This window comes from Tachysurus vachellii, chromosome 15 (genome assembly GCF_030014155.1).
Source record: "Tachysurus vachellii isolate PV-2020 chromosome 15, HZAU_Pvac_v1, whole genome shotgun sequence".
Lineage (NCBI taxonomy): Eukaryota > Metazoa > Chordata > Actinopteri > Siluriformes > Bagridae > Tachysurus > Tachysurus vachellii.
This window is the reverse complement of record NC_083474.1, coordinates 12,449,185-12,467,466: the sequence shown is the minus strand read 5'-3', so window position 1 is coordinate 12,467,466 and position 18,282 is coordinate 12,449,185. Positions and strand designations below refer to the sequence as shown.

The 18,282-nt window shown below is 35.0% G+C and overlaps 1 protein-coding gene across 2 annotated transcripts; it reads right to left on the bottom strand.

Moving 5' to 3' along the window:
- Positions 1–714: 714 nt before the first annotated feature.
- On the bottom strand, positions 715–18,060 carry arrb1 (arrestin, beta 1). 2 transcript variants are annotated; one of them, XM_060888672.1, is made up of 17 exons: positions 17,633–18,060; positions 8,950–8,980; positions 8,594–8,654; positions 8,376–8,420; positions 8,001–8,197; positions 7,831–7,890; positions 7,658–7,725; positions 7,139–7,274; positions 6,442–6,526; positions 6,265–6,337; positions 6,023–6,160; positions 5,820–5,903; positions 5,006–5,029; positions 4,492–4,562; positions 4,292–4,357; positions 3,473–3,524; positions 715–2,954 (listed from the first exon to the last, which is right to left on the bottom strand). In XM_060888672.1, the coding sequence occupies exons 1-17, from the start codon at positions 17,650–17,652 to the stop codon at positions 2,843–2,845; spliced, it is 1,323 nt and encodes a 440-aa protein (XP_060744655.1). In that variant the 5' UTR covers positions 17,653–18,060; the 3' UTR covers positions 715–2,842. The 2 variants fall into 2 exon arrangements, with proteins under 2 accessions (XP_060744655.1, XP_060744656.1); XM_060888673.1 differs by lacking the exon at positions 4,292–4,357.
- Between the last annotated feature and the right edge of the window lie 222 nt (positions 18,061–18,282).

Here is an 18,282-nt window from a genome sequence, read left to right as displayed (position 1 = left end):
CAGTATTGATGTATTAAAAGTCTTCAATAGTCTTCAAAGCATTTCTATAAGTTGCTCCGGATATGGGCGTCTGCCATGTGTCCAATGTCATAACTGTAAGTATGAGTGGACTATAAGATGTAGGAATGGCAAAAAGGCAATGCTTTTGTCAGTTATCATCGATCCTAGTCACAGTCATGATACAGGGAGTCTGTGGCTCCCAAACACCCTGGAATTACCTACAGGCAATTTATCATAGCATTTTTATCATATAAACAACTGCTTGAGAAGTGGGAGGAAACCAAAAAATGCTTAACCTCACATGAGCTCTGGATGAGCTCAACAGACAATTAAGCATAGTCGTTTATTAAATTATTTATAAATAATTTCACATGTATATCTCAAGCAAATAATATGATCTTAAATAGTTTGATTTTGATTTAAAAGATTTTAAATAGTTTTAAATACTATTTATTAAAAACCGGGCTTGTTTTTGAACATTTTTGTAAGGTTGTAAAATTTTCTATTATACTATCCAAGATTTATTATAATACGTAGGTCAGTATTTGACATTGCTACTATAGAGCTCCAAAATGAAGTACAGTATAGCTGCCATTAAGTCCAAACATGTTGTGAATCAGGAAGTTAAACTCGTCTCTTTATTGAACTTTTAAAACAAAACGGATGTATAGTAGTACAGTAATAATATTCTAATTAGAACTGCAATAACCTTTAACAATACAACTATTTTAAGTGGAATCAATTTATTGGACATGGAATTAAAATAAAACACTCAAAAATATTTAAAAAATAAAATATAACCAAAATGTGGAAAACCAACTTAACAATGTGTTAGTTTGAAACATTTTGGCTTTAATTTCCAAAACCATAACCCAGACACTAAAATAAGTTTTTTAGATTCCCATTACCTTTGCCACAGAGAATATTAAAAAAAAACAAAGAGAGAGAGAGAGATCCAAATCAGGGTTAACTGAATACAAATAACTTGAAATATAGTTCACAGTGTACAATTTGCAAGGATGTCTATAGGGCTTACTATTTATTCATGTGCATATGCAGAGCAGTGGTTCTTAAATTTTTTGTCTACTGTAAAAAAAAGATTTTTCTTTAGAAAAATGTATGTAAGGGAATAAACACAAAGCATGAAGCAGCATTCAATTCAGTAGTTATATACATTGAATAAAAAAGGTCTACATGCCCCTGTTTAACTGGTGAACATCAGAAACATTTTAGGGAAATTATAATAATTAAAAAAAGTTACAATAACATGGATGCAATATGGCTGCGTTCTGAAGGTACCAAGCTAACTTCAATGAAATGATTCTGATTAAGCACAAATAAAGATCAGCTGTTTTTTTAAAGAATTTTCTTCACATCTTGGTTTCATCCAACGGTCCACAAAGAGCTTACAAAGCATGCAAGGATTTCACCATGGAACACAATAAAGGCTGTCATCAAGAAATATAGTATATGGAGTACTACAGTGACATCACCAAAAACAGGGCAAGATTTATAAAAAAAAAGCAAAAATTTATCAGGCAGGTTACCAAGAGACCTAAAACAACATTAAAGTAATATGTCATGTCTGAGGTATGGGGTAGGGTGGGAAGTCACAAGTGTTTTCAGACACTTAAGATCTAACTTAAATCACCAAAATGTGGAAGCATGGTTAAAACAGGGGTGTGTAGAATTTTTATATCCACTGTGTACATTGCACAATACACTTATATATTGTATCAGCTAGAAAACCTATATTTTCTTAGTATTTTACAAAAATTCATATTAAATGATAAAGATTGAGGCATAGAGATTGATGCAAATCCCATTTCTACATATCTCAAAATAAATGACTGTTAGTTTTAGATTCCTTTTTAGTTGCTCCTGCATTGTCATTTCTACAGTAGCATTTTTGTTGTGTTTGTTTGTCATTTTCCCATTTTGTTTCTTATCATAGCACGCATAATTGGGCTTATGTTATGCACTAAATAATTAAAAATGCTTTTAATCATAAGGCTGCTTCTGATGCACAGTAATTTTATTTAGTTCATTATTAAATCTGTTTATTTATATCCATAGTTCTAATTAAATTAACTTTTGAAAAAATAGTAATTTCCCCTCACCCCCAAAAACATGTGATTATCTTTTTTGTTACACATCCCTAGTAGCTTTATCTACACGTATCCTGTAAATCAGACAAGATGACTTCCCATAGCAAAAGTGCCATTGTGTCATTACTCAATAAAGACAACTTACACTAAAATCCTTTAACATTTTTAACCTACATTAACATTTTTATACTTGACTTTGTTTAATAGTTGACTTTGTTTGTTAATTAATGCAGGACATTAAAACAAAACAACCAGACAGTAGTAATAGTAATAACATTTGTTCTCCTTTACAGAGTGTTTTGGACAGAAATAAATTAAATAGGTTTAATCACAAATTTACTGTCTCTAATTTTTAATTTTTTTAATAGAAAAAGGAACACGAAATCAAAATGACAACAAAGGCATGCTATAGTTGAAAGTCATTTTCATCATGATCAAGTGGTATTCCTTAATGTGTCTTACTATAAATACCACGTAGGCACCCTGTAGAAGGCCAGAGAATTCTTCTCACCTGCTAAATGCTTATCTAAGGAGGTAACATTTTTCAACACTTTTTCAACACAATTTTTACACCCAGTCAAGATGGAGAAAACATACTGTACGCAAACAGGAGCACAACAACTGCACCAAAGTGATGTGTGTTAAAGGGTGTTACAAACTTCTGGTTTGTCTCTACAGGGTTTTTTCCGTGGCTCCCTTAGGTTGTGATAAAGTAAACCATTTATTGACTTCATCTATCTGTCATTCAGCTTAGGTGAGTCTATACCTTCCTCCTCCTCTTCTTTTTCATCCTTTGCTCCAATAAGTCGCTGCCTTGCGAAATCTTCAAAAATGATATCATCATCACTAGAAACAAATGGAGAAATAGGAGAATGTTGTCAGATAGATGTTGACGTGCTACATTCATTCACTAAAAGGTCATTTCCACAGTTATTGGTGTCATACAACTCACAAAGATGCTTACCACATCATTCATTCCCTAACCAACAGTTTTCTCACTTGATCTCCAGTCAAGCATGTATACTTTCTCAGAGTCACCAGATTATTAATGGAACTCATCTGCTTGATATCACACTTTTATTTATTACACGAAAATGTTGTGTTTGTGTGCTTATGTTAGTATGTGTTATGGCACATCTATCTAAAAATAATTTAGTGTTGTCTAAAGAAAATTTACAGACCTATGGTGTAATACTGTAATGATATAAAAGGACAAATAGAAAACACAATGAAGAAAGATTTAATATAACTAAAAACTGCAGTATAAACCTAGACTTTGGAGTGAGCTTTGTATAGTAACTGTACAATTTGTATAACTGGACAATCTGAAAATGTGAACAAAAAAATGGCAAAAAATTACTCACTTTGTGTCAAACTCGATCAGGTTTGTGTCAATGGGTGCATCATTTTCTAGTGCTTACACAGAAAAAGAACAAAGGGTTCATTTATGGAAGGGAAAATTTCAAATACTACAGAGTTGTACATAAGTAGGTAAATATTTATATTAAATAAGATTATTTCAGCTTGGCAAAGTGAAGCACAACAGGAGAGCATGCAACCGCAACAGCTAACTATTAAACTATTAACTATTAAACTAAGATCATTTATTGGGCCTGGTTAGAGGCGATTTATGGTATCATAGGCATTATATATGTATATTATATATATATATATATATGTATATATATATGTATATATATATATACATATATATATATATATATATATATATATATATATATATATATATATATACATATATATACACACACATATATACTCCATATGCTCCTTAAGCAACAACATGCAGGTGATAATCCATACAACAATCTGTTCTACTAATATTTTACCAGGAGAACAAATTCCCTAGATGAAGACAAAGGTTTGATTATTCTAACTGCATATCAGACTAATTATGATCCTTAAAGTAGCAGCAAACAGTCAGAAATGTACTGGAATAAAGCAGGGTTTGAGAATGACAAAACTACCTGAAAATTGTGGGGATTATACTGGTGTTAAAATAAAAAAAAAAACTTGGAATTTATATAGAATAAAGTGATTATTGAGATGAAGTTAATCAGGTTGGCTTGGCAGTTGTACTTCTCAAGCATAGCTACAAAAATTAAAACACCAAGAAGGCAAACAATTTCTGACAATGAACTGACAAACAAAAACAGAAGTACCCTCTGTACTTTCTTGTCCTTCTATCCTACATGCTTTCCTCTTGGGTTTCCCAGAGCCTCTGATTACTAAGGAATATCACATGATGGTTTTAAACATACCAAGGTCTGAATTAAAGTATATTATTGAGCTAGCACTTTCTTTATTACTTCAGTAAACAAGCTTTGACAGTTAATTTAAAAGAATTAGGTTAAACATGCACCATCTTTGTAGATGGATTCCTCATCAGGTTTAGGATGCATTAATGTGAAGGGCAGCTCTACTGCAACATCACTAGAGGGAAAAAAAACAGAAACAAAAAACAAGATGCTCAAAGCAAAAGATAGATAATCTATGAAAGTACAGATGCTTCAGCAGACTTGCTGCTTTTTGCATTTTAAAATTAAAATATCTATGTTGTATATTCAGCTTTGGTTACAGAATCGAATAATAAAATGAATGCATTAAATGTATTTAATGTCCAATATAAAATCATAATTTAAAGAATAAAAAACTATTTACCATCTACTATAATGTAGCTTCTTTACTTCCACAAATACACAAGCAGCATTTTCTCTCTCTCTCTCTCTCTCTCTCTCTCTCTCTCTCTCTCTCTCTCTCTCTCTCTCTCTCTCTCGCTTTCTTTCTCTCACACACACTCTCTCTCTCTGTCTGTTTTTCTCTCTCTCCTCAGAGAACACAGAGAAAAGATGAGTGTTGGATTAAGTTTGTTTTACCTGGAGGCAAGGTCTCCCAAGAGCCTGTGAAAAATAAAACAAATTTAGCCTTTTCATGAAATCCAGATGCCACAAATGTTACTCTAATTTTTGTTGCTTGTTAATTTGTATTATCCTTAAAGATTTCCACAAAGTGTATAAATATGCTCACATTGCTCACAAACTTTAGTATTTGACCTACATAATTAATTTAACTGATTTGAATTATTCTAAGGGGGGCACGGTGGCTTAGTGGTTAGCACGTTTGCCTCACACCTCCAAGGTAGGGGGTTCGATTCCCGCCTCCGCCTTGTGTGTGTGGAGTTTGCATGTTCTCCCCGTGCCTCGGGGGTTTCCTCCGGGTACTTCGGTTTCCTCCCCCGGTCCAAAGACATGCATGGTAGGTTGATTGGCATCTCTGGAAAATTGTCCGTAGTGTGTGATTGCGTGAGTGAATGAGAGTGTGTGTGTGTGTGCCCTGCGATGGGTTGGCACTCCGTCCAGGTTGTATCCTGCCTTGATGCCCAATGACGCCTGAGATAGGCACAGGCTCCCCGTGACCCGAGGTAGTTCGGATAAGCGGTAGAAGATGAGTGAGTGATTGAATTATTCTATTTTAAAGCAAAACTTCCTGGATTTATCAATCTAATTAGAAAATTCAACAATTTAGAAATGTTAATTATTTAGAAATGTTAATGGCTATTAAACCTTTTTTAAACCTTTTTTTATTTTTAGGATTCATCTATTATTATAAGAAGACATATCAAAAGAAAAGTTAAGTCACTAGCAAGCAATAACTAAACTGAATAATTAAACAAAAAATATTCAAACTTACCCACCACGAGACACTACCAATTTCACTTTGACTTTATAAGACACAATGATACCCAGAATTTCTTTACTGGCTCCTTCTCGTAACCTTTGGGATAAAACAATAAAGCCAATATTAAAATATAGAATTGCAACTGTTGCCATTTACCAAAAAAAGTTAGAATATTATTATTATAAATATTGTCTGCTTATATTAAGAGTACTCACAGTGTACTTGAGGCTAAATTTGTGTCTTCATGTTTGAGCTTTCCATCTAAAGCTAAGCCACGCTTCTCTCGGTTGTTGGCAAGAAAAGGGGTGAGAGTATATACCTTACAGAATGTTGCACTTGGAGCCACAATGTCACTAAACAGAGTAACATGAAATTAGACACACAAAGACATGTAGATTTATATAGATCTCTACTTCTGTTGTTGCATTGCTTCATCATATGTGTGCTGCATACATACTCTGATTCCTCCATTGCAACTGGACATTTGTACTGGGCAGTGTTGAAGAGACAAATATCAGCATATTGACGCACTATAATAGTTTAAAAGAAGAGTGGGTGGGTCATTACATGCATGTTTTGTTTTTGTCTTTTAATGAATAGTGTGTATAAAATTCCAAGGTATATTTATAAAAACCTGAGATCTTCATTTTCTTCACAGTCTTGTTTGTGTTGTTTGTGACATGAACATTTACACTAATTGGTTCACCATGGTAGTAGATCTGAAGAACCAGAAGAAAAAATAAGTTAATTACAGTTTTAATTCAATTATAAAGTCAACTGAAATAAATCTATACTAACCCGTTTCTACACTGTCTAAGCTGCTGAAATGCAAGTTTAACTTGGGTGCTAAACCAGTCCATTTATCTGTAGTATTTTGTAGTACACTACTTCAACCACTAGATGGTGCTCATACACTACAGAACTAATATCCACTTTCCTATTCATGATTGTTTGTTTGCCATAGAGTCCAATTAGAGAACTGCTCAGTCCTTCACAGATTTGTAATTTCCCTGATGTAACCACCTTATAGAAAATGCCAAGGTTTTGAATCTGGTGCACCACAGGAGAGAAAACTCTAGGAGTAGGTCTGAAATTACTGCCATAAATCCTGTGTTTCTGCCTGTCTCTACATAATTTGTAACAGTGTCATTTTATTTGTTCAGGGAAGAAAAACACTGCTGGTTTGTCATTTTTGTTTCAGCTACTAGATCTGAAATATTCTGCTTAAACTAAAAAAACTTCATTTGAAAAGCAAGAGTATCCCTCTCAGATTTATCTACAACTTTAGGAATACTGTTGTTTGTAGTTCTCTTCTTAAAGAACTTACTGACCTCTTTGTCAAGGGAGGCCTCTAGGTGTAAAGGTTTATCTGACATGAGAAACTGTCTTGTTGTCTCTGCCATTGGTTGTGGACCCGGCTTCTCTGGAGCATACTGGACTTTTCTAATGATAAGCCGCACTGAGTTCCTATGCCAAAAAGGAGTATTTAGTACATAATCCCATACTGTTTAGAGAAATAAAACAATAACAATGAATTACTAGTTAGGTAACATAGTGGTTTAATTTACAGAATTGGATATAGTAAAAATGTTCTTTGTTGTCTGGCTCAAAATATGAGAAAGATCAACTGCACTATAACATGTGATAGTGTGGCTGTAACAAAATAATCCAAACCAGGCTGGTATGATTTGGCCTGATGAGAAGTGAAATACCATCCCAAACAGGGATTATTTTCATGATAACTTGGCAGGATATATTTTAGTGTCACATGTTTACCAAGCTATTGCCTGCTAAAACATATTCATGTTTAATTTTTTGTTAATGGTGTGGACTGAACAAAATTGCTCTACCTTTTGTGAATTTTCTCTTCAACATTTTCAGCACAGAAAGCCTTCACTTCAAAGTCAACCCCACAGGCCTTTTCAGATGGGAGAGAAACAGAAGAAAATAAATTTATTTTCTTTTGTATTTATTATAACTTTTGGAATCCTCATTGTTTTTGTTTGTGATGCAGAAAATATACCTTGCCAGTATCTTCCGGTCCAGGTTGCAGTGTGACTGAGCAGGGTAGATTGGGAGGTATCTATTCAAAATATAGTGCTATAGTGGGTTACAAAAGTAATCTTCAGCATTGTAAATGTATACTATCATAATTAGTATCTTTAATTATTGGTACAGCAGCAAGGAATTAACCTCAAAGGTGAAGGGATAGGCATGCTCTCCTAGCTTTTTAATCAGCCGCTCCTGTAGACGTGTCAGACTTTTCTTCTCCTCAGGCACAGGAGGAAATGCCTGTACATTTGCCACAAAGAGGTCCTTTCGAAATGTCAACCCAAGAACATCCAAGTCCTCTCGTCCATAGCGGAAAGCACATGTCAGTGTTATAAACACTGTAAATGAATAACAAGATAACAAGATTCACTGTAAATGAATAACAATAATAATCAGAAACACTAAGTACTCTATCTGCTCAATCACTAACATAAAATGAATAAATCTCATATTCAGTAATATTAACATGCTGAGAAAAAATACCGGCCACAAGGTTTCATAAGAACATTTTCTTACCTTTCCTCTCCTTTAAGTATTCTGGATCAATTAAAACCACACCATCTATAAAATGAAGGAGGGAAATAAGTTATAGCTACAAAGAGCAAGCTATAGCTCAAGTTCAGGCTCAAATTCTTTTTAAGCTAATTAAGCCAGATTCACCACAACATGCATAACACTTATTAAAAGGTTACAATTAACCAAAAATATTTTAGGAATTAAATTAAAAAACATACCAACAGGCTCTACAATGTCCACATGGTCAACAAAGTCCCTCTTGCCAAGATACACAGTTAGCTTAAAAAGATAAAATTGGTGTTTCAACACAATATTGCATTTCAAATTATATTGAACATAATACTATCAGCATACGGAGAAATGCAAAATTGCCCTTATTTCATTTTTTATACTTTTTTGTAAGAAATATGGAAAATAAAACGTAAGTTAATTTATATGTGGTTAATTATGCCATTATGTTTCAAGTCCTATTTCAACCAAAATAACAGTAGCTAATCAATATCACTTATTTTATCAGTTTCATTTATTCGTGATTTAGCATGAAAAGGAATAGGAATAACAGGCTTTAAAGTACCTTTCCATTTGGACTTGCCTTCTTGAATACCCTGTGTGAAAAGAGAAAAAAGCAGTTTAGCTTAGAAATGCTCTTTTGTAATTAAATATTTTGTACACTCCCTGTTCATAAGTGGGGACCACTTAAGGACCACTTTCTCCAGGGGCTGAAGAATGCTTTAACAGACCTGTTCACTCCGTCTTATATACCTGTCAGTGGCAGGTATGTTCATGGGTGAATGTTCTCAAAAGATAAGTTAATGGGACTAATGGCACTTCTTTATAGAAAAGCACAGCTTACCATGGCTCCTTGGTCCTTAGCTTTTATTGTGCTGATAACCAGTTGCAATTCTGTTTGAGTAAGTAGGGAGAGTTATCTGGTGGGCTCTGCAGAGCAGGAAGGTGAGATATTGTATTTGATTAGTAAGCTCCATGACAGGGAAAAGCAGAGAGTTAACCGAATAATCTCCCCTGGAGTTCTACAGTTTTTTTTTTAAGCATTCTCTCTTCATAAGTGATAAGTCATGGTTAGACCCTCATTTGTGCATGCCTACTAGATATGTATGGTTTTCCATTTCTCGCAAGTAACATCATTAGTTTTGGCAAAGCCCACACCAAAGACAAGTCAAAAATTAGTTCTTGATTAAATTCTTTACGATTATTTGCAAGGACCAAACATAGCAAATGTGTTTGTACAGAGAAAGGTGAAGCAAAAAACATCACTTCGGGTTCAAACAACATTTGACTGTCAAATAGGGTGACAAGTCCCAGAATTATGGTCTGGACATCAGATTTCATGCAGTTCAATGAAGAAATTTTGTTGAATTCCAGATCATAGTGCTCTGACTGGGTCGTTGTTTAAATTACAGATGTTATGTAGGCGTGACATGCACTATGATATGCTCTAAATTGATTAAGGACTTGGCTGAAGATTGCAAGAACTGTGTAATACTGGACCACCTGAAGGGGGTTTGGTAGTAATTGCGTGTGGGTAGGCAGTCAGCAAGTTTTATAGTTCAGTTGTGAGATTTTAAGTGCCTGAATCTAAGCTGGAGAAAGAACTAATGGAGCTTGTCATGTGCTGACCCTAACAAATGAAATGTTTCAGAATTAGTCTTTGTAATAATAACATTTATATATGTAGAGCAAAACATCGAGTCACATTTGTTGTCAATCTTTCAAAATACTCAGATATCATCACAGAAGGACATTTTTACATAGTCCTTATAATGGAAAAAGTGTAAAAACGAGTTTCCAAACGAGTAGGTACTTTAAACTACAATATTAATTCATTCTGTGTCAAAATCTGTGAGGTCAGAGCAACCAAAATAATTCACAGTATTGACAAAATAACAAGATTTATTTTGCGTATGATGAACACAGGTGACACACTATTAACATCATGACAAATCCTCCCTTTTCTTCATATATTTATCTAGATATGAGCCTTAATATACATACATATTGTACTATAAAAATAGTGCAGAAAACTGAAACAGTTATGTTTTTTGTTTTAAATTGTACAAAATTCAAAACCATAGTTAGTTTACTTAGTAAAAATGTATTATTTACACCCCCTTAAGTCTGTTTTTCCAGTGCTATAACGGCACTATGAATTTGCTCTCTCTAATCACAAATGACACAATAATCACTAATGACACAAATGCTCAATTTTTTGTACACTTCTCTCCAAGCACTTTACATCATTCTCATACTATACTGAGTTTGTGCCAAGCACTTCTCTCCAAGTGCTTACATTAGAGATGAGTCATGTCAGACAGTTTTATTAGTATATTTATATATTGTAGCTTTGTCTGCACAGACAATATTAGTGCTAGAATTAATTAAAACTAAAACATAAGTTCACATTGGTACACTACATGCTGTACATCACTGTCTGACGTGGAGTCTTCTCAGCTTTGCTCCTTGCCTAGCCCTCTGATCTTTGCTGGATTTAGATTATTGGTATTTTAACTCTGCTCTTCCCACTGACCTTGCCTATTGCTATCGTTTATGTAATCTAACTGCAGTAATAAACCTGTAGTCATATATCAGCTAACAAAAAAACATAATAAAATAAGCCAGGCTATATTAAGAGTGCTAAAATCTGGATAGCCTTCAATGTTGTCAATGTTGATTGTTTAATTACTGCTCTATTTACTGTGTGCTGCCAGGTTAATTTGACATCAATTCCTGAACTTGTATTAACAAATAATTGAGAAGATTACCATAAGTTCACAAATAGGAATTTTGAGTTATGCTAAACTTACGAATGCAATCATTTTTGTCACTCCATGGACATCAATATTTTTAACACTGTTAGGACTACTAGTCAATTTATCAAACAGTAAATAAACACAATTTAAATTAAAATATGATGAATATGCACAGAAAATTTTAATTATGTGATACACTGAATGAAAGTTATATAAAGTTTTATTAAAGTGTTTTGTTAATGTCACAAACATTTACTGAAAAACACTTCGACCCTAAAGCTGCTAGCACCATCAATTTACATAAACTCAAGTCTTTGTATACTATACTATATGTTTACAGTATGTATTAAATGTTAATCAGGATAGAAAAGTAAATAAAATCTAACTCAACCAAAACTGTGAATAAAACCAAAGCAATAAGAATAAGAACCATAGGTTTTCTGTTTCCTTTGACTTGAGATTCATCAGATTAGGTCTCATTTTTCTGTTCTTGGCTGACAGAAGCGACATGGTCTTTTGTTGTTGTAGTCCATCTACTTCAAGGTTTGTATGTTGTCCTGGCAATATTTTCCCCACTCTTCGTTGTCAAACTTGCTTGCTGGCCTTCTTTGCATAGTGCATCCTGGTGCCATTTTATTCCCAGATAAGTACTATTGTCTGTCCACATAATGTAAAGTAAATTCATCAAACCAGGCCACCTTCTTCTATTACTCCATGGTCCAGTATCAGAACTCATATGCCCATTGTTGGTGCTTTTGTTGGTAAACAGGGATCAGCATGAGTAATCTGACTGGTCTGCAGCTACACCTCCCCATGCCGTGATGAACTGCATAATGTAACATCATTCTATCATACACAGCATTAATATTTTCAGGAATTTGTGCTACAGTAGCTCTTCTGTGGGATTGTGGGTTAGCTTTCACATCAATGAGCCTTGGCCCGTTGACCCTTTTACCAGTTCACTGTATGTCTTTCCTTGAACCATTTTTGTTTTTTATGTAATAACCACTGCATAGCACGAACACTCCACAAGTTTTAGAGATGCACTGACCAAGTCATCTGGCCATCTATCACAATTTGGTCCTTGTCAGAGTCACTCGGATCTTTACACTTGCCCAGATCTCCTCCTTCTAACACTTCACTTTCAAGAACTGTCTCTTCAATTACTGTCTAAGATATTCCACCTCTTGACAGATATCAATGTAATGAGATAATGTTGTTCACTTCACCTGCCACCTCAGATTTAGGAGATATTGGCTGTGGCTGCTGCAGACAATGTGGCCAAACCTTTGATTCTTTTACATACCCATAATTTGTATTGATTATAAAACTACAAACAGATGGACAATAACCACAGTACAGAGTATAGAAATGTGTTGTCTTCCAAACAAACAAGAAAATGCCCATTGAATTAGATGACCATGTTCGCTATGAAATAAAAAATGCAACATGCCAGTTAAGTGCTCAGACATTATAAAGGTTATACAACGTGCTAATGTGGACTTGACATGACTCATGATTTCATGAAATCCAACCTTAGTGGAACCACAAACTTGAGAGGGCTTTTAAGCCCTTTCAGTGCACTATTTCACTCTGAGTCTTAATAGCCCAGAAGCATGCAGTAAGTGACTTTAAAGTGTGTATGAATTTTTAAATGAGTGCATGCGTCTGTAATGCACAGGCAATCTCTGTTGGGTTCTGTGGCTGAATCAGCTCAGTGTGTGCTCAGCATTCTATATCTTCAGTATCTAGAATATGGTTTTGTCTAATGTTTTCATGAAATAAGTTGTAATGTATGAAATTACTGTCAGAGTAAACAATATGCACAGGACATAATTCCCCAAACTTAAATTTATTACTATTACAGTATATGCGTGAGTCAGAATGCCCTGAAATGGAGAAGCATCCCATCCAGGGTGTATGCACCTAAAATTTCCAGGATAGGTTCTGGATCAACCATGACCCTGACAAGGATTAAGCAATTGCTAAAGTTATCACATTCTGTTTGTATGTATTTTGCATGACTACTGTCAAAATGTATCAAGGCAGTTGTTTCAGTTGCTCAGGAAGCATTCCCATTCATTACTTGAGGTGTTTCCTTTTTGGACAGCTTAAATTCACAGATTTCAGGTTCAGCACTGCACAGATGTCAACGCTGCAAACATATAGTTCATCATGACATTTGAACCATTTTAATAAATTAACAATTGACTATTTTAACCATTCCTTATGTGAAGTGATAGGCTCACGTCATCTTATGGGTTTCCATCCTCGAATTCAGTCTTAGATTTTTCTACAAGAGTCTTGTCATAATCAGCCACTTCTAACTTCTACTAATCAGCCACTTCTGACTTTCTCTAAATTATATATGCAAATAGTAAGTCCGTTTCCGGGACACAATACAGATCACCACACCTAGTGTTGATTAGCAAGCTGTGTAACTTTTTTACAAGTCATACATGCAAAGTCATATATAAAAAGATACTTTATCTGAACTTTATCAGTACATGTTCATTTAGCTACCCTATTCTAATAAGCCTATCAAATTATACAGAGTAATGACATCCAGCAACGTGATGTATGTGGTAGGAAATACAGCTATCTCACTATGGCTATAGATAGCTATGGCTATCATGTGATCATTTGGAAAGCAGAAGGCAGAATTTGTTTATATATAAATGATCCTTAACCTTCATGAGTCCAAAAACAACAACATAATACTAAACTAGTAAAAGACAGCTTGATACTGCTGTTGGTCTGTGCTAATCAAAAGGTAGAAATCTATATAAAACTCCACTGTACACTAGCAGTTTCACAAAGCAGAAAATCAACCTGGACCCAGACTGTACTGCAGATGTAACACAATATTACACTGACTCACAGCCAGGTCTCCTGCTTGTAGTTGGATAGGAAATTATTTGCCCTGTCACATGACAAAGCGAATGACTTTATTTGTGCGATGGTTAGATGTTTTTGTATCTCAAGCCTGTCACTTCCTTGACACATCCTTGTATTGACTGATTGCAGAATAATGTTTCTTTTATGGTAAATGTGTGCTGTAACCTCTTTCGGTCATGTTGAAATGAATTTTGAATGTTTAATGTGCTTAAGGAGTACTTAAGTCTATATGAAGGAACTAGAAGAACAAAAGCAAAGCAAGCCTGACAATACATTTAGTAATGACCTTTTTCCTTGAAGTCTCCATGAAGTTCATAAGTATGTTTTAGGTTTGGGGGGATTGTGGATAAATAGAGGCAAAAGTAAGAGTATAAAGTGCATTCTGTGCCTCTTCTCTGTTTTGAGAAAGCTACATTCATTATTCACTGTAAAATATTTCAAAACAAGTCCAGAGGATTTGGGCGATCACATGCATAGGATACATATTGTCATTGACATAGCAATAACCAGCACATTTATTTGGCACTGTCTTGTATCCAAGGCAACAAGTACAGTATTAAACCCAAACATGTATTTTAACTAGTTGATGGTTAAAGGCTTTACTTATGATTGAGCATGGTTTTCGGTATCCCAGAATTGTTAATTTAGTTTCAATTTATTTTTTATTTACTAGCACAGAACCTTAATTGCTACCTTGCTAATTTTTACTGCTATGTTGCATGCTCTTAGTGCAGCCTATATACTGTATTTAATATATTTAATGTAAAATCAGTTACAGATAAAAACAATCTAAATCTAAATGTTCATTTGTTTGGTTAATTTTCAGCTTTTAAATGTGTTTGCACAAGTTAAATCTATTACACAGCGCAATTTAATCACATTTCCATTTAGCTAAAAGAGCTCATTTTATCTGAAGGCCTTTTTTTTTTACAGATATGGATCCATATCTGCAGGAAATTTGTTTATTGTAACATCTTGTTCAGAAAGTGGATAAAAGCATTCTCCCTGAAGAAGAGTAATTAGTGGTTTAATCACTTTGCAAGACCATTTCCTCCACGTGCCCAGCACACTACTACAATGGCTGACTTTATTCCAATCAGTCTTTAATGTGTATGAATAAAAGGACATCTGTTTTTTTAGCATTCTAATCCTCAAACTGTCTTGTCATTTTCCCCCATTAGTGAAGAGTCCAGAGGTTTAGTGATGAAATTTAGCTGTGTAACAGCTTGTAGCTATGTTTGTGTGAGAGATTAAACAGACTTTGGTTTCCCAATTATATAATCTGTGGGTTTACACATTATAAAACCAAAATATTCAATCTGGGTGAAAAGTGTCATTCAGAAGATTAACCTTCCATCTACAAAAGCTCGCCAAGGAACAATAGCATAGAAATGAGTTTAAACCTGCAATGAAACAGATGTTATTTTCTTTTGGGTAAAACTAACCATACATGCTTGGGACGATCATTGTGGTAATCAAAGTTTATGGGTTTTTATAATAAACTACATGGAGTAAAAAGAATGTAGAAACTGAAGGCAGAAATTCTTAAGATTTTACTGAAATAAAAGTTACATTGCTACTATTAAATAACATGTAAAAAATAAAATTGGTATGGTATTTAAAAAAGAAAAAATATACTACATGACCAAAAGTTCACACTCATTAATTTCCTGGGCTTTTCCTTTTGCCAGAAAGTTTGAAGCACACAATTGTATATGTCTTTGTATAGTGTATCATTTCAATTTCCCTTAACTGGAATTAAGGGGCCCAAACATTTTCCAAAATGATAATGCCCCAGTGCTTAGTGGTTAGCACATTCGCCTCACACCTCCAGGGTTGGGGGTTCGATTCCCGCCTCCGCCTTGTGTGTGTGGAGTTTGCATGTTCTCCCCGTGCCTCGGGGGTTTCCTCCGGGTACTCCGGTTTCCTCCCCCAGTCCAAAGACATGCATGGTAGATTGGCATCTCTGGAAAATTGTCCGTAGTGTGTGATTGCATGAGTGAATGAGAGTGTGTGTGCCCTGTGATGGGTTGGCACTCCGTCCAGGGTGTATCCTGCCTTGATGCCCGATGACCCCTGAGATAGGCACAGGCTCCCCGTGACCGAGGTAGTTCGGATAAGCGGTAGAAAATTAATGAATAAATGAATAATGCCCCAGTGCACAAAGCAAGCTCCATAAAGACAATTACCTGACAATTACAGGTCCTTGGTTTGCCAAGGTAGGAGTTCGAGTGTCCTGCACAGAGCCCTGACCTCAACCTCACTAAACAGCTTTGCTATGAATTTTAACACCCTGACCTCACTAATGCTCTTGTTGCTGAATAGGCTGAAATCCCTACAGCGGCACTCCAAAGTCTAGTGGCAAACCTTCCCAGAAGAGTGGAGGTTATTATAACAGCAGAGAGAAGACTGGAATGGGACAACAACAATTTGAATAAAATCAGGGAAAATGATAATGTATTACAAAGTAAACAGAGTGTAACAGGATTTGGTGGTAATCCCTATTCTACATCATGTGTAAGTACATTTCTGCACTGTAATAAATTTTAAATGAAAAATGTCTGCAAAAAATAATTTCCTGTGCACATCAATACATGGCAATTTAAGGTCACTTTACTATCCTTCATGATAAAATCTAGAAAATAATGTATTCTCTCCCTGTCTTCCATTTACCTTTCCTGATTCACCTCACTCATAATTACATTTAGGACAATATAACCACATACAAACAGCTTCACACCGATATAAAAAACTAGATCAGGTATTTGCTCTCTAAATTGTTCTTTTAAAAGTTGTAGTGATCAGTAGATGTAAATAAATTAGATGTGGCAAGAAAATTAATTTCTGTACCATGTGTTTGGCCACTGTGTATTTGTATTCAGATAGACATTTAACAACCAAATGGATTTCTGACGGAAGGGTCCATCACAGGTCACTGGAGAGTTCCTCTTCAGCTGTTGCTTATATTTCGCTGTGTACCATACAGTAATAGCAGAGAGCTTTGCTATTACTGTAAGAGGATAATTATCTCATTATCCTGCTGAGAGCACAGATATGGCATATAGCTTACTTCCTCTTCAGAGAGCTCAAGTAATTTAGAACTCTGTTGATATGGTACCATGCTATGTGTGAAATGTCAACAGTCATGTAGTGACCAGCTGCGTCAAAATGCAGCACGACACACTGACTGAAGTATAAAACTGTGTCTGTAGCACTGTTAAAGAGCAAAATAGACAAATGGAAAAGAGGCAACTGCATCTAGGAAAATAATATAATGTAAAAAATTCTATTAATCATTTCTAATATGACTGCACTTGTATGGGTTAAGTTTTCTGTCAAAATGTATTGCCATAATATCACAGAGATCATACACACCTCTTTATCTTCTAAGACCAGCTAAAAACATTGCACTGGCCACATGTAAAAAAAACTGTTGTTCTATATTAACCGAGATTAACATATATAAAGTTATATAACTAAATAAAAACATTCATCATCAAAGATAGATGATGCTTAGAATAGTGATGCAATACCCTATTACATGCTTATTTTTTTCTTTCAGCATTTAATGTAATTAAATTCCTTTCTTACCTTGTGCCTTTATCACCCATGATGATAATTTGAGTGGTTTTCTGCTTTGAACTTGCAGAAAAAGATCAGAGATATTAAGGAAATGAATGAAGGAACTGAGAAAGAGCAAAAGGGAAAATTCACTTTTGTGAAATATGCACACAGGCAGGATGATACAGCCTCAGTCATGTAGATATGTTTCCTGCAGTTTAAACACTCTCCAGCTGAATTTGATTACAGAATCATCTCCGCTTTTGCCTGTCAAAAAAGGTCCTCTTCCCCAAAGGAAGCAAAAGCAGGTGATTCCCTGTTCTGCTTGGCTACTTCCCGCTCTCTTGCTATTCAATTAGGCATTCCTCAAATAAACCGTGTTTGGAAAAAACCTGCATCAGAAATCCTGAGATTTTAGAATCTTCTGTTTGAGGTCCAATGTGAGGCAGTGCTGCTGCTTTTGCTACGTCTCCATCTCCCTCCCACACTCCCTTCCGCTCGCTCCCTCTATCACATGCATACACAAACACTCTCTCTCTCTCACACGCACACACACTCCCTCTCTCTCACTCTGTCCTCTTTCAAAATGAAGGGGTATGTGTACTAGCAGTATTGAGTGGGTGATAACTAGCACTAAATAAGACACATTTTCTGCTCACTATTATGCTGCAGGCACTGAC